Source organism: Megascapheus bottae, chromosome 11 (assembly GCF_031878675.1).
Source record: "Megascapheus bottae isolate mThoBot1 chromosome 11, mThoBot2.hap1, whole genome shotgun sequence".
NCBI classification, from domain to species: domain Eukaryota; kingdom Metazoa; phylum Chordata; class Mammalia; order Rodentia; family Geomyidae; genus Megascapheus; species Megascapheus bottae.
Window position 1 is genome coordinate 57,786,299 of NC_143519.1, and position 27,754 is coordinate 57,814,052.

Below are 27,754 nucleotides of genomic sequence, written 5' to 3' on the forward strand. Positions count from 1 at the left end.
TTTTTTTTCTGGCCAGGCTGGCTTCGAACTTCCATCCTCAGCCCGAAGCCTGAGCCACATGCGGGCTTCATGGATGAATGTATAGGAGGGGACAGGCACTAACCCATCCACTAGCTGAGATTGCTTTCCACAGGGCATCTTTTCCTCCCTTCACCTGCGGGGCTTCTCGCTCTAGTAACGTCATCATCGTTATTATTGGTTGAAGTCATCTCCATTATGCGGCTATGTTCTAAATTGATGGCCAACAGGCTGGCAGACATTGCCCCCCCTCATTGCTCACCTTTCCCCTTAATTCCAATAGATAGAATGCATTTTGTTCTGTGTCTCTCCATTTAGTCAGTAGCCTAAAGTTACCGGAATTGATCCACGTGGTCGGTCACCCAAATGATGTCAAAAGAAGCCAAGCGCTGGGGACAATACCCGGGTTGTCACCGCCAAACAAACCCGGGATTCCTCGCACCCCGCCGAGAATTACTCAGATCCCAGCCTCGGTTTTCTATCTCGGCGGTGGGGCCCGCGGTCCCCCCGGCCCATCGGGCTCACCGCGTCCCGGACGTGCGGCGTGGGCACCGCCCCGCAGCACCCGCTCCTTCGCCCGGGCGCACAGGCGCTAGGGCCCCGCGGCTGGCGGGAAGCGCCGCCCGCCCTCGGCCCGCCCCGCCCGGGTTCGCTCTCCGGAGTGGGAGTCCGTGGCGAGCGCTCCTCGGCCCGGGAGGCGGGCGCTGCGGGTGGGCGTGGCCGCGCGGGGCGGCGCCGCGGGCCGCGCAGCTGCCGGGCCGGCCGGGCATTAGGGCCTCGGCGGAGCCCGCTCCCCTGCGTGCTGGGCGGGGTGTGCGGAGAGCGGCTTCGCGGGCAGGCGCGGCGAGCCCGGAGGCGGCGGCTGCGCCCTGCGCCGGGGCGGAGCCGGGGGCGGGCGGGCGGGCGGGCGGCCGGCAGGCGAGGGCTGGGGCCGGAGGCCGGGAGTGCCTGAGCGCCGGCGGCGGCGGCGGTAGCAGCGGCGCCTCTGCGGGTTCGGAGCTTGGGTCGGCGGCGGCTCGGGGCCCGCCCGCTGGGCTGCGGTGCGTGCGGGCTGCCCGGCTCCTCTCCTCCCCCGCCCGCCGCCGCTGTGATTGGGTGGAAGATGGCGCTGGGCGGATGGAAATCCTAATGACAGTCTCCAAATTCGCCTCCATCTGTACCATGGTAGGTGCCGCGGGAGGGCGGCGGGTCCGGGTCCCCCTCGCGGCGTGGCCCGCCCCGGCCGGCGCGGTCGCTCTGGGATGAGTGGCCCTGCGCGGGGGAGGGGCGGCGCGCGGCCGGGCACGGGGGCGACGGTGCTGGACGTGGCGGGGGGCCGAGCGCCGGCCTCGGGCTGGGACGGGGGCTCGCCGGGCTTCGGGGCGCGGGGGTGGGCAGCGGCGCGAGGCCGGGGGACGCCGGGCAGCGCCCGCTCCGCTTCCGCCTGGCCGCGCGCCCGGCGGGGAGGCGTCCGCGGCGGGGCGGGGGTCGTCGGGCAGGCAGGAAGGAAGGGTCTCGTTCCTGGCCGGGGGAGAGGACGGAAGTCAAGTGCAGGTTTCCTCCCCGCGCCTCTGGCTAGGCGGAGTCCCCGGGCCCCCTCCCCCGGGCCCCGGGCTCTGGGAAAAGGGGGTGCGTGTGAAGGTGGAAACTTTCGGTAAGTGTGCTTGGGGACGTTTTTCTCCTCTTGAGAGGTGCCAGCCTGTGTCCAGGTGGCAGTCTTGTCCCTGGGAGAGCTACGGGAATCTGGAGAGAGCAGCGGTGGCTTTTCCTGTCATTTGTTTACTTGAATCCTCCCGGGATTGACCGCCCCGGGCGGTTGTATCGTTTTATTTCAGGCTTTCACCCAGACTCTTAAAGAGGGGGGGGGGGGAGTCCTGATGGAAGGTGAAAGTTCCGAATGAAACACAATGTTGGGTCTGTTTGAAACTGCTTTTGTGCTTGGCCAGGAGGACCACAGTTATCCACGTGACGTGACAAATTCCTTTCATTAGCTCCTTTATGAGCTTATACGTAGGGATTGCAATTTATGAGTCATCACTGAAAAAAAGAAAGTTTGCAACCTAGGCCTAGTGTTACGTTTATGAAATGTTTCGTTTTTATATATTCGACTTCATATAGGAGATTTCCCCAAACAGCCTTCATTTCAGCAGTGGACGTTTTCATCTTTTTCTTTAAGGAAGTAGTGAATCAGATGCTTTAAAAAAAAGAAAAAACAACTTTTTTTTTTTTCCCCACCAATCCTGTTGGGGAATAGTATAATAAATGGCTGAAATCCGGTGAACTTACAATCTACAGTATGGAAATCACATTTCAGGAATGAATCACGTTTTGGGAAAGCGTTGATATTAAAGGAACTATACTAAAATGTTTTCGGAGAATTTTTAGATACCTGCTGGTTCAAAGCAAATAGGATTGATGAGTCCTTTCTCGTGCTGATTTTGCCAGATTGGTGCACACCCAAAGGGGTCATAGTTCATTGTCCAAGTCTACGGCTTCAGGAATGATGTGATGTACTTTACTGATGAAAGAAATCAAACATTCATGTAGTACCCGGCCAGGGCTAGACTGCTGAATGTCAGAATACAAACAGAATTAAAATAGAAATATTAATAAATATGATGTACCATAATCAGATTAGAACAGTGAAACTCTGAGAGGTTTGCCAAGGTCATACACTGAGTAGGATTGTGATGTCAAGAATGTCTTGACTTTGAAGTTCTTTCTAAGGCTTCTACCCAGGTGCACTAATTACATGTGGTGTGTATGTGTTTTGGCAAATACAGTACTGCAAGATGTCTGTGCCTGGCCAAATGAGATTGTTCCAAAGGTACTATTAAAATTAGGTGTGTCCGTGTTCATATTTGAATAAATTTCTGATGCAGTTCCAAAGTAGTGGTAAATATCTGCAAGTAACTTGCAGTCCAGACTCTAAAGAAAATTGCTATCCATCTTTGAGAATTACCAAACTGAAAAGGAGAACAGTGGTACTTCCCTTGGTGAGTATGTTTGCCCTAGGCTTAGAATCCTTTCTGTCCTGTCCTGTGAGTTGTACTTCTGGAGCAGGTCATTTTATCTATAGTCTGACCCCTATTCATCTGTCTCAAAATTTTTCACAGCATTTGTGTGTGTGTGATCTCACAGTAACTGTGCTATAAGGTGTTTTTTTTATTAAGACCCTGAGAGCTATAAAATGGTGGGCTATCATTTATTTCTGCGGTTGGATCAGGTGCACTACTTTCTCTCTACAAGGAAAAAGTTCTTAGAGCCCTTACTCTTTGAAAACTAAGTTTGGCGAAGCAGGGGTGTAGTTGGGTGACTGTGGAATAGTGGAGAGAAGGGCTAGACTTAAAGAGAATTCCATTTCGCGGAGAGTCAGCAGCTGTGAAAACATTAAGGATGAGTTGAAATTTTATTCTATAAATACCAAAGTTTACATAACTTACTCATTTGTCAAAACAAGGTTCAGGGCAAATCTGCAGTACCTTGATTGGATAAGTAAGTTAAGAATAAGTCTCTTAAGGTATTTCTTAATTTAAATCACTGTTGCTCAGTTTATGTGTGGAATTTGTATAATTTGTTTCTCTTAGCCTGGCTCAAATAATGACTTAAGTTTTCAATGCTAGTGAATAAATTTGTGAAGTTATCTCTAGAAAAACCTTTTTGTGAACTAAATAGTACATTTTCACATTCATGTGGCATTTGTTTTGCTTTTGAAGTAGTTTCAAACTTAGTAAGGCCCTGGAATAGAGTAGCTGCCGGATACTTAATATTATACTTAATAATTTTGAACTACTGAGAGTGGCAGAACGCATGCAGAGGGTCTGGTTGGACATTGAGGCAGAGGTTGGACAGCAGCATTTACTCAGTAACCCAGGTGGTCCACGGTGGCTCTGAGTGAAGACAGATACTGCTTACATGAGCTCTGTACATATTAGCTTTGACTCTGATCATTGCTATCTTTTGGTGTTTGGGTTGTGAGAGTCCTGGTGGGTACAATTTGGGAGGGGATTGGATACAATATTACTGGAGGTAAGTAGAGTTAGATCTTGGAGATGGTACTGACTTGGCTGCTTGTTAGAACCAATCACAAGGGAGTCAGACAGACTATTACAAAAGGGTCAAGGGGCAGGTGAGTCTGATGGATTGTAATTTTGTATCTAACACAGCACTCTGATGTGAACATTTTGAATTACTTACTGAAACAGTCACAGTTGCCAAGCTGGCTACTTTTCTTATGGCCATAGTATCACTGCCAGGTTGAGGTTAGTGTAGTTTACCATTACTCTAGGGGAGATGGGAGGGAAGATGCAAAGCCTGTGCTTTATTTAGCAGAGGGATGTGTGTGGTGCCCTCTGCTTGGGTTAGAATATTGTGTTAAGTAATAAAAATACCAAGAATTTGGAAGAATGCTATTTTACTAATAAAATATCATATCTGGGCTGGGTGTCTGGCTCATGCCTGTAATCCTAGCTACTTAGGAGGCTGTGATTTGAGGATTGAGGTTTAAAAAAAGCCTGGGCTTTAAACAGATGGGAGTGGAGCTGTGGTTCAAGTAGTAGAGCTCTAGCTCTAATAGTTCACACCTGTAATCCTAGCTACCAAGGAAGCTGAGCTCTGAGGATGGAAGTTTGAGGCTACCATTGGCAGACTAATTCTAAACCTATAGTTAATTTTGGCTTATCTTTTGGAAATCTGACTCTAGAAAAGTATGCTATGTATCCCATAGCATGGTATAATAAAAAGACCAGTTGGATCAGAAAGTAAATTCTAGTCCAGATTTTGACATTTAGATGGGTGTGTGTGGGAAAGTCTTTTAAAACTTTTGAGTTTGATTTCTTGTCTGTGAAGTAGAATTAACCTCAGTTTTAAAAAAAACATTCTTTTGTATTTTTTTAGATCTGAAATTCAGGAACTGTTCTTTGAGCGTTTATAAATGTTTGTTGATATGTACTTTTTTTGTTATATAAATTAACCCATTTATTGTATGGTAGGGATATCTCAGATGGTAGAGCTTCTACTGGTCTTTTAATTCCTTCAGTCTTCTAATAGCAGACTTGACTGTGACCGCTGAAGTGGTGTTGTAAGTCCAGGCTCCACCAGCCACTGTTTTCATGCAGGAACCACAGTGCCAGAGGCCCACAGCTGGCCTCTTCATCTTGGTCTTGCCACAGAAGGAGCAGGTATACTTGGCATGCTGGCTAATTTCAATTTTTTTCACCCATCTTCTGGAGTGAGGCACCCTAGCGGGTGCCATATTTACCAACAATGCTGACCTTCTTGGTGTGTTCGGCCATATGGCCACAACTCAGGTCCAGGCCCAGAGAGCTGATATGTACTTTTGAGAGATCTAATCTTTTTTTTTTTTAAGCCTAGAATAAATAAACATGTATATAGCTTGTCTCCTAATTAGTCACTAACAGACCAACCTCTTATTCATTCATTCATTTATTTTGCTGTGCTGAGAATTGAATCCAGGGCCTTACATATACAGTGGAAGAGTTCAGTCACTGAGCTACAGTCCCAGCCTGGTTTTTTGTTTTGTTTTTGTTTTTGCCAGTCATGAGGCTTGAATTCAGGGCCTGGGCACTGACCTTGACCTTTCTCAAGGCTAACACTCTGCTACTTGAGCCACATCACCATTTTGAGCTTTTCTGTGTATATGGTACCAAGAAATCCAATTTGGGCCTTTGTGCATGCTAGGCAAGCACTCTACCACTCCTGGCCCCCAACCTGTATTTTTATGTATGTATGTATGTATGTATGTATTTATTTATTTTTTGAACAGTTTTTGGGTATGTAAACCAGGCTAGCCTCAAGCTTGAGCCACAGTTACCTATATGCTGGCATTACATATGTGCTCTTCCATGCCCGTATGTTCATTCACACTATTTACATTTTTCCATTAAAACTTTAAAAAATAGGAGTTGAATTTGCCTCCCCTCGCCATTTAATTGTGTATTATTTCCCCTAGCCTTGAGCATCACTTAGCTAAGTTAGTTCTCTCCCAGTTTTCTTTTTTTTTTTTGCCAGTCCTGGGCATGAGCTCAGGACCTGAGCACTGTCCTTGGATTTTCTCAAGGATAGGGCTCTACTACTTGAGCCACAGCACCACTTTTGGCTTTTTGCTATATATGTGGTACCGAGGAATCGAACCCGGGTCTTCGTGCATGCTAAGCAAGCACTCTACCACTAGGCCAAACTCCCGGCCTCTCCCAGTTTTCTTAACTATGAAGGGGATAAAACAATATGTGGTCCATAAGGTTGTTTCCTTCTGTGGGGAAATACTTCCTAGTAATTAATCTGAGGCCAGCAGATACTAGCCAAATTGAAACTTGTTTTAAGTGCTGTAGTTATGTCATTTCATTTTTATTTGTGAGATGAAACATTACTTTATTAGTAATATGTGCCTTTGAAGAAACACTTACTTTGAAATATAAGTTGATTAAATTATAATATTCAGCAGAAATGGTAGAGCACCTGCCTAGCAATCATAGCAATCACAAGGCCTTGAGTTCAAACCCCAGAATAGACAACAGAATAATTTGCCATTTGTCTAGAAAAAAAATAATTGGTTGAAGTGGGATGCACTGGCTCATGTCTATAATCCTAGCTACTCGGGAGGCTAAGATCTGAGGATCAAGACAGTCTGGACACTACAAAGCCCATGAGACTCTTATCTCCAATTAATCACTGAAAAATGAGAAGTGGGGGTGTTGCTAGGTGTGGGTTGATAGTCTAGAGTTGAAGAACTCGGACAGCGCCCAGGCCCAGAGTTCAAACCCCATGACCCACAAAAAAACAAACAAAAACTGGTTGAATCTGTGGTAGTCTCAAACATGCTTTAGAGGTTCTGACAGTTTCATAATATCGGGGGTGGTGGTGGTGGTGGTTATTTTTCATAGCGCTGTGATTTTTAACCCACTGCTTTTGTTCATGTTAAGCACAATCTCTACCACTGACCTTCAGTTCAGCTTCAGCCCTTACTTTGTTGTACCCAAAAAACTCACTAGCTTTTATATTGGAGTGAGGTATGTGTATTTAAGTTAGCTTCAGACCTTATTCCACTTTTAGTTTTCCTGTTGTTTACTGAGGCCATGTTATATTCAACATCCTTATGTCCCATCCTGTTCTGGAATAACACGATTTGTTGGTTTACAATGCACTTACCTTACTTTTCCATATCTTAATATTTGTATTCTCCTTATCCCTTGGACTGGAAAGTTATTTAAATGTGTAGTACTTTTAGGTGTTGTAAGAAAAGTGTTATTAAGGGCAGGGAGTTTGGCCGAGTGGTAGAGTGCTTGTCTAGCATGCACAAAGACCCGGGTTTGATTCCTTGGTACCACATACATAGAAAAAAGCCAGAAGTGGTGCTGTGGCTCAAGTGGTAGAGCTCTATCTTTGAGAAAACCCAAGGACGGTGCAGGCCCTGAGCCCAAGCCCAGGGCTGGCAAAAAAAAAAAAAAAGAAAAAAAAAGAAAAGTGTTGTTAAGGACCAAATTATTATGAAGAGTTATAGATCCCTGGATTGAAAACTCAGACTGATTCTATGGTTCCTTGTGCACAGAATTCATATCAGAAGGAGGTAGAAGTAATGATTTATGTAAGTAATTTGTTTAGGAAGAAGAGCTATTAATAATTTGGAAGAAAAATGAGGGATTACTTTCACAAAAGAGTCCATCAAGATAATCAGTTTTATAAACTCTTTGTGGCCCGGATAGTAGTGTTACTATAATTCTAGCACTTGGGAGGCTAAGGCAGGAGAATTGAGAATCAGTTTGGATTAAATAGGGAGATTCTGTCTAAAAAAAGGAGAAAGAAAAAAAAGTTTTGTGGTAATATAGGATCTAAGGTACTTAATTCAGAAAATGGTTATGAGTGTAAGAGCTCCTCTTAATCTTCTCTTTTTACTCATTTATGCTTTTCTGTTGTCTATCAAAACTGTCTTCTCCAAAAAGTATGTCATGTTTAAAGAAGTGATGTATTAAATTTTCCATCTGTAGTGATCCATCTGTCTTAAAACTATCCTACCAGTCAAATTAATTTCCAACTTCAGAAGTGAATGTTTGTTTCTGTGATAATTGACAAGTGTCCTTACTGAAATACTTCAAAGGGAAGGGACCACTCCTGCATTTCCTGCTTGTAAATAGTGGCTTTCATCATAACATCTTTTTGTAGTTAAGAGTATTGTTAGGCTTTATTTTAGAGATCCTGTAAGCCTCAGCTTGAGTAAAGAGCTATGATTATTTTACGAATTTACTTATTTTTGCAGTAAGTAGTTTCGGGAGGTACTAAAATGAAGATCTCCATTGTATTGGTGTACATAGTTTCTGAGAATATAGAGGTGGCTATGATATGCATTGGTCTATGGAGTGTTTCAGCATGTCCCGACTGGGTCACTGGTGTGTTGAGATAGTAATCTTTTTGGCCCCAGGTACAGCCAGGATATATCTAGATGGAGGAGGAGCTGTTTACTAGTTCTACTTAGGTATGAATGGACTTGTCTATTTTGAGGGCTCTACAGAGGTTATTTTCTGAATGTGCCCTGATCAAAAGAAAGTTGGGAACCAGTTCTGCTTACAGGTGTCATAGAGAATAGATATTTAAAACAAGTGAATGCCCAAAAGGTGATTTTCAGCTTAGTGATCACTCTATGTGAAAGAAAGTGGCATTTCTGTATGGGAAAGAACAGTTAGTCATTTACTGGGTGGTCAGGAAGGGGTGGAATTCCAGACATGAGCAAAGGAATGGATGGAGTCATGGGATACTGTCTGACTTTTAGATATTTTTGGAGCTTTGACATGGAAGGAGTCTTGGAGAAATAAAGCTAGAGAAAAAGAAGTATCAAAAGTTTCTAGAAGTACCAAGAGTTTACCAACTATGGACTCTGTTACAATCATGATTAAGTATGTATTCAATGGAGGAAATGTAAGTCCAGAGGAAAGTTGTAGGGATGTAAGAAACAATGGAAGCCTGGTATGGCACACCCCTATCATTCCAGCACCAGGGAGGTTGAAACAGGTGGATGAACAGTTTAAGGCCAGCCTTGGGACTGTCTCAACACTCTTCCCAAAACAAAATACTCCCCTATTAAAAAAAAAAAAAGAGCAATAGAATTAATAGGCAAATTTAATTGCACCAATTGTTTTTTGTTGTTGTTATTTTTTTTCCCAGTCCTGGGGCTTGAACTCAGGGCCTGAGCACTGTCCTTAGGCTTTCCTCAAGGCTAGAGCTCTATCACTTGAGCCACAGCACCACTTCCAGCTTTTTCTATGTATGTGGTACTGAGGAATCAAACTCAGGTCTTTGTGCATGCTAGGCAAGTATTCTACTACTAGGCCAAACCCTGGCCAGCACTGATTGTTAACTTACCATTTGTATTTAAAATGATAATCATAACAACAAGATGGGTGGGCTAGAAGGATGGTATAGTGTGTAAAAATGATTAAAACTCAGTCTTGTTTTGGAACAAAAAATGGCTACTGGAAATATATATATATATATATATATATATATATATATATGTATGTTAAAATATTAGGGATAAACATTCCCATATAAAAAATTACTTACCAGAAGAAATTTAAACCTTATTCGAAAGAGTAAGAAAATAAGAAAAAGAAGATGCAAAGGTAAAGAATGATAGGAAACTGATGTAAGATGAAAGAAATAATGGCTTGAGCCAAGCATAGTGACTTATACTTACAATCCCCATACTTGGGAATCTGAGGTAGAGCAAGAGTTTCACACCAGTCAGGGTTACATATTGAGACTTCAACTCGAAAAATAACAAAAAAGCAAGGGGCTAGTGTCTCACATGTGGAATTCTAGCTGTTAAGGAGACTGAGGTCTGGGGATTGCCCTTCAAAGCCAGGCCGAGCAGGAATTTACAGACTGCCAAAAAAGCCAGAAGTGAAGCTGTGGCTCAAGTGATAGAGAGCCAGCTTTGAACACAAAAGCGCAGTACCCAAGCCTCGAGTTCAAGCCCCAGGAATGTCACAAAAAAGAGAAAAAAAAGTTTTAGTTCACTGGTCATAATTCATAGTAAATTTAAACTAAATAAACTATCAGATTGGATAAAATAAAAATATTGCTTAAGCCAGGCATGGTGGCTCATGCCTGTAATCCTAGATATTCAGGAGACCGAGATCTGAGAATTGAGGTTCAAAGCCAACCCTGGCACTAAAGTCCTTGAGACTTGTAGGGTGGTAGCCTTGAGCTGAAGAGCTCAGGGACAGCGCCTGGGCCCAGAGTTCAAGTCCTGTAATCGACCAAAAAAATATTACCTAAATGTTTGTGTTACATAGATACAGTGCTTCCTAATTACAGTTAACTGGAAGTATATAGATTCCTTTTTGAGATATTTCAAAATTAATTTCCCTTTCACCCTCTTCCCTCCCTCCCTCTTTCTCTCTCTCCTTCTTTTGTTACTTTCATTATTTGTCATCTTGAAGATCCATTTAGAGTTAGGAACAACTCAGCTATTGTTGGTCACACTTCCACAGATGAAAAAGCAAGCATAACATCATTCCCATATTGATTAGTGATGAAGTCCAGATCTCTTGATTCAAATCCATTGTGATTTTTACAGCCTTAATAATTGAGATGCAGTGTCCTTTTAAAACAAGAATATGAGGGCCTTGCCCCTTAACTTCTTAGGCCGTGTGTGTGTGTGTGTGTGTGTGTGTGTGTGTGTGTGTGTGTGTAAGCTGTTACTAGGGCTTGAACTCAGGCCATGGCACTAAGCTTTTTTTGCTCAAGGCCAGCACTGAACCACTTGAGTCAAAGCTTTATTTCCAGCTTTTTGGTAGTTCATTGGATGTAAGAGTGTTAGGGACTTCCCTGCTTGGGCTTGCTTTGAACCATGACCCTTCATATTTCAGTGTCCTGAGTAGCTAGGGCTAAGCCACCGGCACCCAGCTAAATTATGTCTTATGTCTTTTTTTTTTTTGGGGGGGGCGGGGTGTTAGAGCTTGAACTAGCTTCTACATGTTGTCCCTAAGCTTTTTTTTTTTTTTTTTTTCTCAAGGCTAGCACACTGACACTTTGAGCCATAGCTCTGCTTCTGGTTTTCTAGTGGTTAATTGGAGATAAAGAGTCTCAGATTTTCCTGCTGGGCTAACTTCAAACTGTGATCCTCAGATCTGTGATTACAGGTGGGAACGACCAGTGCTTGGCCAATATGTGTATATTGGAATGTGAGCATTACTGTTAGGACCTCATAAGAGGAGAAAGGATAAGAGGTGCTTTAAAATACAGCAAGTAATAAACAAGTATCTTTGACAAACGTGTAGTCATTTCAAGAGATTAAAAATAAGTAATATGATGTAAAAATCAATGTTAATAAATTCTTTAATAAAAAAATAAGTATTTAGCTGGGTATGGTGGCTCATGCCTGTAATCCTAGCTACTCAGGAGGCTGAGATCTGAGGATCCTGGTTCAAAGCCGTGGACACTAAAGTCCGTGAGACTCTTATCTCCAATTAACAACTAGAAAACCTGAAATGGGAGTGTGGCTCAAGGGGTAGGTCGGTAGCCTTGAACTGAAGAACTCAGGGACAGTGCCCAGGCCCAGAGTTCAAGCCCCATGTATAACAACAACAAAAAGCATTTTAGGGGCCACGCATGTGGCCTAGTAGTAGAGTGTTTGTTTAGCATGCATGAAGCCCTGAGTTCAATTCCTTGGTACCACATACAGAGAAGTGGTGCTGTGGCTCAGGTAGTAGAGTGCTAGCCTTGAGAAAGTCTAAGGCTCTTAGTTTATGCCCCAGGACTGGGGGTAAAAAGTATTTTAATCATTCTGGTTTTAGGATGCTCAGGTAATCCATGAATCAGAGTTGTTAGATTACTAATAAAAATATTTTTCCTTTGTTAGGAATTTGTGGTTCATAGAGCTGGTGCTTTTACATTTCCCTTTAAGTAAGTTATCCGTGGACTTGGATCTCTTGCTCATACACATTTCTTGACTATTTTTATTTGTGCTGTGAGATTGCAGTTAACTTTGTGTCAGTGCACTCCCTGTAGTTCCCTCCTGGTAACTCTGTGTGTGTGTGTGTGTGTGTGTGTGTGTGTGTGTGTGTGTGTGTATTGAACTCAGGGACTCCTGCTATTGCTTGGCTTTTTTGGCTCTGTGCCACTTGAATTGTTTTCAGTTTCACCTTTTTTGCTGGTTAGAAATGCATTTCAGATTTGTGGGCCCTGATTTGTCAGGTTGCCTTTTAAACCTCAGTTCTCAGATCTTAGCCCCCTGAGTAGCTAGGATTACAGATATAAGGCACCAGTACCTGGCATAACTTTTTATAAAGGTCTGAAATAATAGGAGTAGTATATAGTATTGGTCTACCTAGATTTTTTGAGGGATCTCTGGAAAGAGAACTTCTGTAATTCTCAAAGTAGAAAGAGCCCATCTGGATACATGTAATCAATAAAGTCTTAGGGATAGGAAGAGAATAAAATAAAAGCTTTCCCTCCCTTCCTCCTCTGCTCTCCTCTCCTCTCCTTTCCTTTTTTCACTAGTCCTGGGGCTTGAACTCAGGGCCTGAGTACCATCCTTGGGCTTTCTCAAGACTAGAGCTCTACCACTTGAGCCACAGTATCACTTCCTGCTTTTTCTATGTATGTGGTACTGAGGAATCGAACATGAGTCTTTGTGCATGCTAGGCAGGCACTCTTACCACTAGGCCAAACTCCTGGCCCTCTACTTCTAATTTTTTTTTTACCTGGTTACTTGGAGATTTTAGATTTGTCTGTGTGGCTGGCTTTGAACCTTGATTCACAAAACTCAGCCCCCTAAATAGCTACAAAGCCACTGAAACCTGGCATGTGATTATCTTAATCTAATTTATCTTGAATAAATTTTGTATTTTTCTTGAATATTTTCTTATTATTTTCCTTTATTGATGTTGCCAGGATTTTTTAATTTTAATTTTTTGTTTGCTTTATTAAGATATTCTTGTGGGGCTAGGAGAGTGGTCTAAGTGCTAGAGTGCTTGCCTAGCATGCATGAAGCCCCGAAGCCCTGGGTTGGATTCCTCAGTATCACATACATAGAAAAAGCTGGAAGTGGTGCTGTGATTCAAATGGTAGAGTGCTAGCTAGCTTTGAGAAAGCCCAAGGACAATGTCCAGGCCCTGAGTTCAAGCCCCAGGATTGGCAAAAAAAAAAAAAGAAAAAGAAAAAGAAAAAAGATATTCTTTATGGAGGGTGATTAGGTGGTAACCTAATAAATTTTAAAATAAAATTAGGTTTTAGACTTGAAGACAGAAACTTTGTTTTTTTATTTTTATTATTTTGTTATATAAATTAACCCATTTATTGTAGGGTAGGGATATCTCAGATGGTAGAGCTTCTACTGGTCTTTTAATTCCTTCAGTCTTCTAATAGCAGACTTGACTGTGACCACTGAAGTGGTGTTGTAGGTCCAGGCTCCACCAGCCACTGTTTTCATGCAGGAACCACAGTGCCAGAGGCCCACAGCTGGCCTCTTCATCTTGGTCTTGCCACAGAAGGAGCAGGTATACTTGGCATGCTGGCTAATTTCAATTTTTTTCACCATCTTCTGGAGTAAGGCACTCTAGCAGGTGCCATATTTACCAACAATGCTGACCTTCTTGGTGTGTTTGGCCATATGGCCGCAACTCAGGTCCAGGCCCAGAGAGCAGAAACTTTATTTCTTATAGGGCCTGGTTAGGTCAAGTTTTGCACTGTTCATTATTTGATGTAGACAATGATTTTCTCTGATGATATAAGAAGAGTTGTTTACCAGACGCAGTGGCTCACGCCTGTAATCCTAGCTATTCAGGAGGCTGAGATCTGAGGATCAAGGTTCAAAGCCAGCCTGGGCACAAAAGGACCAATTAACCTCCAGAAAATGGGAAGTGAGGCTTGGCTCAAGGGTATGGTGGTAGCCTTGAACTGAAGAGCTCAGGGACAGCATCCAGGACGAGTTCAAGCCCCAGGACCAACCCATCCAAAAACAAAACAAAAAGCAAAAAACGAACAAAGTATGGAATACTTTGAAATGTCAGAGGCTTGAAACTAGATATAATTGACCAAAAACACTGTCCTTTGATTCTGCTAGGCATTTTTTTAAGGTTATTGTTGTCATTCTTAGTTTCATGCATTTCTTGAAAAGAGTTGTTTACCAGATTAATTTGTTTTTATTACAGTTTTAAAATTTGGAGTAGTTTCTGTCTTCCCTATAGGAAACCCAATTGAATAAGACCTGTCTTGCTTTCAGGTGATGGCTGCAGATGTCTTGACTGACACTCAACTTACTTGTGCTTGTTTTTTCTTTATAAATTGAAAACCTAACCTTGGTGACTTATTTGCATAATTCCCTTGTTTGAAGGCATCATAAATTTCCCTTTTAAATTACAGATATGAAAGTGTAATGACTCACCTGTTCTCTGTGTAGTTTGTTTTAATGTTTTTCTCTTTCTTTTTGGTGCTAGCATCTTGCCATGTAGCCTAGGCTTGCTTGGAGCTCTGTTCTCATCCTCCACTACAAGCATGCACCACTATATCTAGCCTGTTTTATTATTGTTTCATTGTTTTCCCCTCCAGGTTTGAGAGACATAATTCACAAAATTGTTCATTTAAAAGGTAGTTTTGATCTTAAAGAGCTTGTAGATTACTGTTCCTTCTAAGCCTCTGGCTCTTGCTATGAACAAGTTTTACTTCCTTATGTCCTAAAGCCCCACTTCTGTTTGTTTACGGGGTTTCATGCCAGATGTTAGTTTTGCTAATAACTGCTGTCTAAGGGTCTGGGTTGTAGTTAACATCCTTCTCTGCTGCTAGTGTGTGACAGTATTAGAGCTCAACTCTGGACCTTACTCTCTGGCTCAATCTTTTCCGTTCATGCTGGCTCCCTATCACACATCCAGGTGTGTTTGCTTGTTAATTGGTCATAAATGTTTCTTTTAATCCCCACCCCCTCCTTCCCAGGTTGGCTTTGAACCACGATCCTCAGATCTCAACCATCTCAATAGTTAGGATTACAGGCATCCAGCCAGGGCTAGCTCTTGTTCTTTTAGCTTTCTTTCTGTTTAAGGCTGAGGCTTTATTTACCACTTGAGCCACACCTACACTTCCAACTTTTTGTTGAATTATTGGTGATAGGTCTCTTGGATTTGTGTACCCTGGCTGGCTTAAAACTACAATCCTCAGATCTCATGCTTTATTTATTTTCCAATAAAGGATCTTTCTCTTTTTACCTGGGACATTTCTCAGACCCTGAGCCTCACACCTTCAACTCCCAGATGGCAGGGTTTATAGTTATGTTCCACCATGCTGCTCCTGGATCTACTTTTGATTGACATTAGTGTTACCAAGACTCTATATATGTTAATGGACATTCATAGAGAAGGCTAGATTGCATAGATATGGCCTACTTGAGAAATTTAAGACTAGAACATTAGTATAACTCCAGAATTATATGTGTATAATAAGTGTAATGATGGTTGTAAGTATTACTGTATTTTTGCCATGTTTGGGAACAATGTAGTATTTTAATACTGACTCTGGAAAATAATAAAATAGCATGAGTAGTTTTAGAAGTGAGTAGCAAAATAAGTTTGTGTTTTTTTCTTCTGTTGGTCATGGGGCTTGAACTCTGGGCCTGGTGCTGTTCCTGAGCTCTTCAGCTCAAGGCTAGTGCTCTACCATGTTGAGCCACAGCACCTCTTGTGGTTTTCTTGTGATTACTTGGAGATAAGACTCTTATGGACTTTTGTGCCCATCCTGGCTTTGAACCGTGATCCTTAGATCTCAGCCTCCTAAGTAGCAAGGATTATAGACGTGAGCCACCAGGGCCTGGCATTTTAAATAGGTTATTTTTATACTAACAAAACGAGGAATTTGAAAATTAATTTGAGTTAATGTTTATCTTTTTTGGTTGGTGGGGTCGGTGATACTGGGGTTTGAATTCAGGGCCTTGCACTTCTTAGCCAGGCGCTTTACCACTTGAATCGTGTCTCTTTTTCTATTTTAGTTATTTTTGGCAAAGGGTCTTGCATTTATGCCTGTCTGGCCTTTGACCATAAGTCTTCTCATCTCTGCCTCCCTCTTTCTGTGCTAGCTAAAATGTGTGTGTGTGGGGGGGTCGGGGGGTGTGTTTGCTGCTGGGCCTGGGGCTTGAAATCAGGGCCTGATTGTTGCTCTGAGCTTTTTTACTCAAGACTAGCATTCTACCACTGGAGCCATAGCTCTACTTCCAGCTTTTTGGTAATTCATTGAAGGTAAGTGTCTCGTGGACTTTCTTTCCCCAGGCTGGCTTCGAACTGTGATCCTTAGATCTCTGTCTCCTGAGTGGCTAGGATTACAAGTGGTCTAACAGTACTTGGAGTAATGGTATATTAAAACCTAATATGACATATATAATTACTTTGGAAATAGTAGTTACTTTTAACTTTTCTTTAAAAAAATGTTTATTTGATAGGACATCTCAGTATTGTCTAGGCTAGCATCTAAACTTGGGCTCAATTGATTGTCCTACTTCAGCTTCTCAAGAACATGGGCTACATTTCTGTGCTCCATTGACTACTTTAGAAAGTACAAAATTATATTAAGTAAACTATCCTATCTATGAAGAGGAAGGGCAATTTTTCCCCCATTGATAGTATAGTAGCTTAAATTTCATAGTCTGCCTGAACTCTGTCTAGTGCTTTTGTCCCTGTACCATACTGCTTCTAACTAGCTACTTGTTCTAGCTATAATTAAAAATATCATTTACTCATCACCACACACACACACACACACACACACACACACACACGCACGTGCACGCACACACACATACTCTCACACACACTTTAATACCTTTGAGTTTCGGTCATTGTTGAAATTGCTTATCTCAAATCTCTTCTTTTTTTGTGGGTCATGGGGCTTGAACTTGGCCTGGGCGTTGTCCCTGAGCTCTTAACAGCTCAAGACTACCGCCCTACCCTTAAGCTGGGCCCCACTTCCCCTTTTCTTAGAGGTTAATTGGAGATAAAAATCTTAGGTCCTTTTGTTTCCCTGGCTGGCTTTGAACCTTGATCCTCAGATCTCAGCCTCCAGCGAGGCTGTAATCCTGACCTAGGATTCAGGCGTGAGCCACCGCACCCAGCTTTCAAATATTTTTATATAGTTGTGTACATAGATTGCATTTGTTTCCCCTGTTTTGTAAGTATGAGTCCCTTTATTTTCATCATAATCCCATAGCTTTTTCTCTTTTCCTGCATTTTGTGGATTGCAGCTTTGTGTGATGTTTAATATATAGTTTCTGTAAAGTGAGCAAATATGGCTAGTGAAATCATTTGTATTTGACAAGATGGACACAAATAATTCTCATTGACTTCCTGTGGTCCATTTGCCTTTGATGATGTTATAAATATCCAAATGGCTCTTTGTAGAACAAAGGTTTCCTATCTCTGCTAGCAAGCGGCTTTATCCACATTCCTTGATATTTTGGAAGAGGGAAGAGTGGTGGTGAAAAAACAGGTGGTATGTACTTCTTGTCACATCGCTCTATCGTAGCATACAGTATCTTGTCCCTTGTTATAGAGAGATGACAGTTGGCTTCCAGTTGCCTGAAGACTTCTATTATGCTACCAGTCAGCTTTCACCAAGTGGTTTTTAGCAGCTGTTGGTAATTGTTGATAGATCAAGTAGCTCATTAGGGATTCATAATAGTTTTTAACTACTTTGAAATGTATTTTGCAAAGATAAAACCATTTAAAGATAATGTAGACTTATATTGTTATGCATGAAGCTTATAAATAGAAATTCTACATTTGCAGAGTATTTTCATAATTGTATTCCTAAAAGAATAGGGTAGAGCTTAAAAATAAAAGTTAAGCCATGTTTGCATCGGCAGCACATATGCTAAAATTGGAATGATACATAGAAGATTAATATGGTTCCTGTGCAAGAATGACACACAGTTTGTGAAGTGCACTATAGTCTTATGAATAATGCAAAATGAGCTTGAATAATATGAAAGAAGTCAATCCTTTTCCATACACTTTTTTCCCCAGCAGTACTGAGATTTGAATTCAGGACTTAGCAGGCATTCTGCTGTTTGATTTCTGCCTCTGATCAATTGCACACATTTTTTTGGTAGTACTAGTGAATGACGATGTGGGATTCTGCATCTGAACTATGATCAGTAAGACTAATACTTCACAAAAGTAGTCAATTTTTTCATTTCCGTTCTTCAGAAGTGAATATTTTAAGGTCATTAACTTGTTGCCCAATTCCTTTAAAGTATTATCCTCAGGCCAGGTGTCGGTGGATCAAACCTGTAAATACTAGCTACTAAGGAAGCTGAGATCTGAGGATTGTGGTTCAAAGCTAGCCCAGGCAGGAAAGGCTGAGAGACTTTTTTTTTTTTTTTTGCCAGTCCTGGGCTTGAGCTTAGGGCCTGAGCACTGTCATTGGACTTTCTCAAGGTTAGAGCTCTACCACTTGAGCCTCAGCACCACTTCTGGCTTTTTTCTATGTATGTGGTACTGAGGAATTGAACCCCGGTCTTCGTGCATGCTAGGCAAGCACTCTACCCCTAGGCCAAACTCCTAGTCCTGAGACTTTTTTTTTTTATCTCCTATTAACTATCAAAAAAAAGCCAGAAGTGGAACTGTGGCTCAAGTGTTAAGAGTACTGGCCTTAAACACAAAAAGCTCAATGTACAGGCCCATTGTTCAAGCCACAGGATTGGCATATGCACAAAAAAGAAAAAGTATCTTCATTTCCTTCCTTCCTTCCATTCCTCATTGCTTCCCCTTTTTCTTCTTTCCTTTTGTCATCAATGACTTTTTTTTTTTTTTTGCCAGTCCTGGGCTTGAGCTCAGGGCCTGAGCACTGTCCTTGGACTTGAGCCTCAGCACCACTTCCGGCTTTTTTCTATGTATGTGGTACTGAGGAATTGAACCTGGGTCTTCATGCATGTTAGGCAAACACCCCTACCACTAGGCCAAACTCCTGGCCCTTTCTTTTCTTCTTTCAGTGCTGCTATGAAGGGTTGAACTTAGGACTTGGGCACTGTCCTTTAGTTATTTGGCTCAAGGTTAGTGCTCTGCCACTTGTACCATAGCTCCATTTCTGTCTTTTTGATGGTTAATTGAAGCTAAGTATCTCATAGACTTGTCCTTTTTGGGCTGGGCCGGTTTTGAACTGTGACCCCAAATCTCAGCCTCACATAGCAAGGACTACAAGCATAAGCTATCCGTGCCTGGTTATCTTCTCTTGCTGAAGCATATAATTCAGAAATTTAAATGTACAGCAGGTGTACTTTACTTTTCAGATGTGATGATAATAAAATTCTTTGTTTATGCTAGTACTAAGGTTTGAACTCATGGCCTTAGTCTACTTGGCCTTTTCTGCTCCCTACTGGCACTGTACCATTTTGAGACACAAATGCAGTGTTACTTTCCACTTGAGATTGTAACTAATGATTCCAACGTTAGTTAATCATAATAATCCATTCTTTATTCCATTATTCTGGAGATTTAAAATGAGTTTACTGGGTAATGAGTTTCCTTGCTTGTCCAATTTCTAGAAATTACTCTTGTTACTGAACTCTAGGTCCTTGTATCTTCAACTAGCCAGGGTAGTCATTCAGATTGTTCTGATACTGACTTGTCCTGCCTCCTTCTTAAGCTCACACTACCTTTGTAGTTACACAGAGTCCACCTGGATAATACAGGATAATCTGTCCAAATCAAGGCCACTTGATTTTAGCAACCTTAATTCCTTTTGCAATCCTAATTCTCCCTTACCATAAAACATAACCTATGTACAGGTTCTAGGGATTTGAGCATGAACTTTTTAGTGATCTGTCATTTTCTGTGACCTCATTGTGGGTACATTAAAAAAAATACAAACTTGTTAACAAACTACATCATATTAAATGTGCAAAATTGTCTTTTTTTCTGCCTTTAATAAGTTTGAGGTTGTGGTAAAGAACTGGAAAGAAGTTGAACAGATTTGTAAACACAGAGTTTTAGCAATCACTGAATATGTGAGGTGGTTATTGTCTGTTGTAGTTATGGGGGCACAAGGGAAACTGACTTTAAGTGCTGTTAGCATACTTCCAATCACAGCAGGATGAAGGTAATGATGCAACTGAGTGGCGCCTTCCAGAAAAATCAGCCACTAGTACTATATTATCACTCTATATAGAGGCTGTGTTGCGTGAGAAGTTATGAAAATCTGGGTTATTCCAACACTGCCTGGTCTTGCTCAACAGAAACTGGAATGTATTTTAGGATGGTAAGATTAGATCAAATGTCTTACCTTTAGAATAAGGTGGTAGGTGAGTTTCATGTAAACATAATGTGTGAGCCTAACATGACTAAGCAGATATTGCCTCCTCAGAAAGGAAGAGGAGGAAAGGCTATCCAAGGTACTACCTTATACATTGTAGAGGATATAGATATTGCAGAGGGATGTGAAATGGATGTTAATGGTTAAGGATAATACAGAAGAAACTCTTTAACTTGAGGATTGCCACATCTCAGAAGGGTTTTCTTTTTCTTTTTTTTTTTTTTTTTTGGTGGGTCCTGGGGCTTGAACTTGTCCTGGGCACTCTCCCTAAGCTCTACAGTTCAAAGCAACCACCCTACCCTTAGGCCTGGGCGTTGTCCCTGAGTTCTTCTGTTCCAGGCTACTGCCCTGCTCTTGAGCGAAACCCCACTTCTCATTTTCTGGAGGTTAATTGGAGATGAAGTCTCAGATCCCTTTGTTCCCAGGCTGGCTTTGAACCTCGACCTTCAGATCTCAGCCTCCCAAGTAGCTAGGATTACAGGCGTGAGCCACTGTGTCACATATGCGTGTGTGTGTGTGTGTGTGTGTGTGTGTGTGTGTGTGGGTGTGTATTGTAGACAAGCAGTCCCTGACCTTTTTTGTTGACTGGTTGTAGGTATAGCTACTCTAGCTATCCTGTAGTGCTTATTTCTTTTCTTTTCTTTTCTTTCTTTCTTTTTTTTTTTTTTTTTTTGCCAGTCCTGGGCTTGAGCTCAGGGCCTGAACACTGTCCTTGGATTTTCTCAAGGCTAGAGCTCTACCACTTGAGCCTCAGCACCACTTCTGGCTTTTTCTAAGTATGTGGTACCAAGGAATCGAACCCTGGTCTTTGTGCATGCTAGGCAAGCACTCTACCACTAGTCCAAACTCCCGGCCCTTGACATAGTTTTCTTTTTATTTTTAGTCAGTCTATAGTTGACTTTATTGCTGGATTCCACATCAATGCAACTTCTGATTGAGGATGTCTGCATATATGCAGAATATGTACAGGCTTTTTTATGTTACTCTTTAACAAATATAACTACTTATATAGCATTTCTATGGCATAAGGAATTACAAACCATCTAGAAATAATAGAACTATGCAAGTGGTTGGACTTAGGGTCTATGCAAGTATTATACGGTTTCATAATTATTACAAGAAATATGATATGAGATGGCGTTCCTAGAACCTGTTCTCTGTTGATACCTAAGGGCCACTGTATTTAAGTGTCTTCTGTAGGCATATGAACTATAAGATCAATATTGCCTATTACCATTGACTTTGTTTTTGTAAAGCATGTTCCATGATTCCGTGATGTTTGTATGATGATGAAACAAAGGAAACTTTTCTTAGAATGTATATCCATTGTTAAGTGAAACACCCATTATACTTTATGTCCTGTTGTTTTGGGACAGGATCTTGCTGCAGTGCTAAGATGATCCTGGAACTGCTGGGCTCAGTTGATTCTAGTAACTCTGATAATGCCAGCCATGAGTGACTAGTTTGTGACTAGCTTTGGTTGTAGAATTTTTTTTTTTCCTTTGGCCAGTCCTGGCTTGAGCTCAGGGCTGAGCTCTGTCCTTGGACTTTCTCAAAGCTAGAGCTCTACCACTTGACCTCAGCACCACTTCTGGCTTTTTTCTATGTATGTGGTACTGAGGAATCAAACCCGGGTCTTCATGCATGTTAGGCAGGCACTCTACCACTAGGCAAACTCCCAGCCCATAGAATTGTTTTTTTGATCTATGCTTATAACCTTTGGTGTGCAGAACTTTTTTTTTTTTTTTTTTTTTTTGGTTAAAAGCCACTTGGATATTTGTGACATCCTGTACAGGCTTAGATTTATTCAGTATTGGCTTGAAAAGAGCTCCTAGATTTGAATTTCTGGTCTAGTGTTGCCAGGACAGCAAGTGGGCTGGTGTTCCCCATCCCTAGATGAGACTTTAGTCTATTGACATTTTTTCTCTATGTGCCATATCTTTATTTTCTTTTTATTGTTTTCTTTTAAGGGTGCAGTGTGTGTGTGTGTGTGTGTGTGTGTGTGTGTGTGTGTGTGTGTGTGTGTGTTAGTACTGGGATTTACCAAATCTGTTATGGGTTAAATAGTCTTTATTCAGTTTTGGGGGAGAATAGAAGGGTTTTAGATTTGGAATTCTCTCTGATTTTAGGATATTTGTACATACATAATAAGAATGGATTTAAGTCTAAATACAAATTATCTATATTTCATGTACATTGTACATGTATGGCTACAAGTTAATGTTATACAGTATTTTCAATATTTTGACTGACCTATCATGCTGGGGGTGGGGAGCAGATATGAAAATTTTTACTTCTGTCAAGGAATTTCGGGTATTTTGAAAATTTCATGTTTTGGATATTTTTTGGTTGTTGCCATTTCTTTATTGAAACAAAAGTTCAATGTTACAAAATTATAGAGTTTTATTGTTAGGAGGAATCTTGTGACAACTCTTGCATAGGAACCAGATATTTCATAGTGATAAGCCGATCTAAACAAATTTCTTCAATATAGTAATTTAGATAGAAGGCAAGTGGGAGCTGGTTTGTGTTTAAGTTAATATTAATTTGTCTTTCTCTCTGAGAAGCTACCAAACTGGATTAACAAGCTTTAGAGGAAAACAATTATGCAGGAAGCCTTCAACTAACAGGTTGATTTCCAGGGATTCTTTTTTTTTTTTTTTGGCCAGTCCTGGGCGTGGGCTCAGGGTATGAGCACAGTCTTTGTGTTTTCTCAAGGCTAGAGCTCTACCACTTGAGCCACTGTACCCCTTCTGGCTTTTTTCTATGTATGTGGTACTAAGGAATCGAACCCAGGTCTTCGTACATGCTAGGCAAGCACTCTACCACTGGGTCAAACTCCCAGCCCCATCCAGGGATTCTTTTAAAAAAAATTTCCCCCAAACTCACTTGTTTATAGAGCTTCTTCATTTTTCATAGAAAATTAGAATGTCCAACATTCTGAAAAAACTTGATTCTTTGCCTACAGTTGCTATAAGGAAGAAAAAAAAAAGAAGTTCAGAGTTTCATGTCTTTGACTGCCTGTCTTTCTTAGAAGGAAAACTTACTGGTATTTCAGGAGATCCTGCCATTGGAAGGAAGGGAGGGAAGTCCAGTGGAGATTGGGTGTCTGTTGGACAGAGTTCCAGTTCTTTTTTGCCGTTTAATGATTGTGACCAAATCCTCTTAGCATTTAAAAAAAATTATAATACCTGCTAACAATAGGTAGTTGACATTACTCTGTTTTTACACATATTAACTAATTTTATTCCCACAACAATTTTTTGAGGTTGGCACAAAGCTGAAGTACAAATTTCCCTAAGGTCAGAGAGTAGTCAAACTGGTAGAGCTAGGAATCCCTCAGATCTGAAGTCAGCCATCATTGTAAATGTCATCTTCACTTGTTTGTCCCTAAAATACTGCTTTAATAACAAAGCGCTGACACTGAATGTCAGGTGTCTTGTGTGTAAATGGTAGTTCCTGTCTTGCAATCTTTATTTCTCTGCTAATTATTCTGTATTTTCCCATTCAGTATGACATACTATGAATTCCTGTGTCATTAAAAGAAGTTTTAGTTCTTGTTTTTTTTATGTCTTGGGGCTTGAACTCACCCAGGGCGCTGTCCCTGAGCTCTTCAGCTCAAGGCTACCATCCTACCCTTAAACCAAGCCCCACTTCCCCTTTTCCAGAGGTTAATTGGAGATGAGAGTCTCAAGCCCTTTTGTGCCTGTGAACCTTTGTGGCTTTGAACCTTGATCCTCAGGACTCAGCTTCCTGAGTAGCTAGGATTACAGGCATGAGCCACTGGTGCTTGGCCTAAGAAGTTTTAGTTTTTTTTTTTTCTTTAAAGAATTTATTAACACTGATTTTTACCTCATATTTCAAATGACATGTTTAACAGACAAGTATTCAAGAAGGGAATCTCTATGTATAATCACTGGCACTTAGATTTTAGAACATAATTAAAATTAGGCTGAGGGTTTGTATGTCATAGGTACATATTAATCTATGTAATAAAACACTAAGAAATTTTAGTTTTAATGACATCTTTTTGGGAGGCATCATTGTGGGACTTTGAACTCAGGGCCTAGGCACTGTCCCTGTACTTTATGCCCAAGGGTAGCACTCTGTCACTTTGAGCCACAGCTCTGCTACCAGTTTTTGAGTGGTTAATTGGAGGTAAGAGTCTTATGGGGACTTACAGGCCTGTACCAGTGGCACCTGGCTTAATGACATCTTACCTCTCTTGGCTTGTCATAGGTTACCTTATTTAAGGTAAAAATGCTCAGTCAAAATTTAGAACAGTTTTGTGGAAGGGAAGCATATGGGAATGTTCCAGGCAGCTCAGAGGTAGCATAATTTGGTGCTAAAGACATATTTCCCTGGGAAGCTTCAGTGTCTTCTCTTTGAATTACACACCCTTATGTCTTCTTTTCCTTAGGTGCTGTTGAAGCATTTTGATCTTAAGACATGTTTATCTACATGTCTGATGAAGGAATTGAATACTAAGCAGTGAATGATAGGTAGGCAGCTCTACATAGGAGTATATTTTCACACAAGGGCTCCATTTTCGTACCCAGGGAGTGTGAGGGAAATTTAATAACATCATCTAACATTCAGATCATATTCTAGTTGCCCCAGTTGTTTTAGACATGTCTTCTGTGTGGTCTTTTTGCTTCGTTTTTTGTTTTGTTTTGGAACCTCACACAGTCTAATCAAGATTCATGCTTTTCATTTGGTGGCTACATCTCTTTTAATTTAGAGCTGTCTCTTGAGGTCCTCTTCCCACTGAGTTTTTAAACAGATGGACTGTCTAGTAGAAATATTCTATTATGGATTTATCTGAATTTTCCTTGTGGTGTCTTTTAATTTGTCCTACCTTTTTTATCTCCTATAAAGCAGAAATTATGTCTGAAGTATTAAGGTGAGGATAAACATTTTTGAGAAAGTATGTTTTTCTTTTTAAAGTGCTAGATTTGAACTAGAGTTTGAACATGGCTTGCCAGGCAGGTTCTGTACACTTAGCCAGACCTTTAGCTTGAAACTTCTGCTGTCTGGGTTCTATGATTTTCTTAATCAAATTTTCTACTTTCTAACACAAGAAATTTACAAATGTATGTATGTATGTATGTCTTTTCTTTTCTTTTCCTTCCTTCCTTCCCTTCCTTCCTTCCCTTCCTTCCCTCCCTCCCTCCCTCCCTCCCTCCCTCCCTCCCTCCCTCCCTCCCTCCCTCCCTCCCTCCCTCTCTCTCTCTCTCTCTCTCTCTCTCTCTCTTTCTTTCTTTCTTTCTTTCTTTCTTTCTTTTTGCTAGTCATGGGGCTTGAACTTAGGGCCTAAGCACTATACTTGGCCTTTTTCTCAAGGCTAGAACTCTACCACTTGAGCCATAGCACCACTTCCAACTTTTTCTATGTATGTGGTACCAAGGAATTGAACCTAGGTTTTCATGCATGCTAGGCAAATACTCTACCACTAAGCCCCACATCCAACAACAAAAAACAAAAAAGAAAAAAAAGAATAAGGATACAATTTGTCTTATAATTATTGAGTAATTTACAAAGGAGTACAAAGGAGTACAAAGGGTGGGTGGGTGGGTCATGGGGTTTGAACTCTTTAGTTCAAGGCTACTGCCCTAACCCTTGGCCTGGGTGCTATTCCTGAGCTCTTTAGCTCAAGGCTACTACCCTACCTTTGAGCCAAGCCCCACTTCCTGTTTAATTGGAGACAGGAGTCTCAGGTCCTTTTGTGCCCGGGCTAGTTTTGAACCTTGATCCTCAGATCTCAGCTTCCTTAGTAGCTAGGATTACAGCCACTGTGCCCGGCTCCACAGTCCATTTTTAAATGTAGTCAGTTGTTTTAATAATATCCAACATAAAATGAAACATATATATATATATATATATATGCACTCTCATCCTCTGATGTCATCCTCCAGAGTAGCTAGGATTAGAGATGTAATTTTGAGGAGTACAAGCTAGTTATTTTGAACAGGTTTGGTTTGACTAGTATTTCTTCATGATTAGATTTAGGTTAAGCTTTTAAGCAGAGATACTAGTCTACCAGGTTTTCGACTGTCAAATTATTGTTTTTCTCTATAGTTAGTTAATTTGGGAGAAAATACTATTGAGACAAAGTAGATAGCCTATTTTTTATCAAATTGTGATTACTAATTTTAAGCCTTTTTGTAAGTTTTATAGTTTATTGTAAGAAAGAAGCTTACCTTTTATTTGTTTAGGTACTTATACCAGAATGGACTTTAATTTCTTCAGTAGCTATGATCCATTATCAGTATTAATTTTGGTGTGCAAATTGTTGCTTTGTCAGTAGATTTCATGGTGACTCTTCCATCCCTTTGTCTTATTGTAATCCTTCTTTGGGTACTTCCCAACTTAATGGTTTGAGATACTTAGGACTCATCTTGGATTTCCTTTCTCCCGCCTGGCAGTTGAAGTGTCTTTTAGTGGAGGATGTTGTTTACAAACTGAAATAGAGGATCCTTTCTACTGTGTCAGGATCTTTTAGACTCTTGAGTGGGCCTAGGCAGGACCCCACCCCCCCTTTTTTTTTTTTTTTTGCCTATCCTGGGCTTGCGCTCAGGGCCTGCGCACTGTCCTTTCTCAAGGCTAGAACTTTCCCACTTGAGTCTGAGCACCACTTCTGGCTTTTTTTCTATGTATGTGGTACTGAGGAATCGAACCTGGGTCTTAGTGCATGCTAAGGCAAGCACTCTATCAGTAGGCCAAACTCCCAGCCCCATTTTTTTTTTTTAAGTGAGTTTATCTTAATAGTTTCAATTCAAAACAGTAGGTTTCCCCAATGACTTTCTTTTCATTTGGAATAGCTGTACAGTTCTTTATAGTAGGTCTTGTGTGGCATTTTGAAGTTCAGTGATAGTCTCTAGTTTGTAGTTTGGGCTGGATTGGTCACTATTGGAAGACTTGGAAGTCCCTTTCTGTCTGTGTCTATGTCTGTCTGTCTTCCTCTGTTTCCTCTGACTCCCTTTGACTTAAACCCAGTGCCTTGCACATGGTAAGCAAACTCTCTACTATTTAGTTGTCCCTAGTCTACTAATGATCCTGTTTAGAGCAGTTGGATATTTTACAAATTTTAAAATCTTTGGGTTTATTATATGTAGATGTTGCTTAATTTACATGTAAAAGAATGAATCAAATTTCTTAGGATTTAAAGTACTAAGGAGAAGACTTTATAAAATTAGGATAATATTTGAAAGGATTGTTGAATTGGTTTGAGGATAAAATTCTGAAATTTTAAGACCATGTATATAAGTTTCTAGGTATAGTTCTCAGTCTATTGATGTTCTTACTACTGTTTTTTTAAGGTGTGATATTTCTATTTTGAAAAGCAAAGTACATGATTTCTTTCTTTTAGCCCATCTCCCCTTTCTTTTCTCTTGCTCTTGGCAGAAAATATGTCTGTGGTTACACATATATACCTACATATGTAAAAGAAGAT

At 41.1% G+C, this 27,754-nt stretch overlaps 1 protein-coding gene, 1 non-coding gene and 2 pseudogenes across 4 annotated transcripts in view; 2 read left to right on the top strand and 2 right to left on the bottom strand.

The window, feature by feature from the left end:
- The first annotated feature begins 941 nt into the window (after window positions 1-941).
- Usp12 (ubiquitin specific peptidase 12) overlaps window positions 942-27,754 on the top strand; it is an 87,740-nt gene continuing 60,927 nt past the window's right edge. Inside the window, exon 1 of one of the 3 annotated variants that reach the window (XM_090342348.1) lies at window positions 942-1,182. In XM_090342348.1, the coding sequence (XP_090198474.1) occupies window positions 1,135-1,182 (48 nt within the window). In that variant the 5' untranslated portion in view covers window positions 942-1,134. The other 2 variants (XM_090342347.1, XM_090342346.1) reach the window with 2 other exon arrangements.
- LOC150057151 (large ribosomal subunit protein eL43 pseudogene) lies at window positions 4,992-5,291 on the bottom strand (annotated as a pseudogene).
- Window positions 13,283-13,624, bottom strand: LOC150057152 (large ribosomal subunit protein eL43 pseudogene; annotated as a pseudogene).
- On the top strand, window positions 17,839-17,944 carry LOC150057153 (U6 spliceosomal RNA). The gene has a single exon (XR_016537214.1). It is a non-coding gene; the product is annotated as a U6 spliceosomal RNA (small nuclear RNA).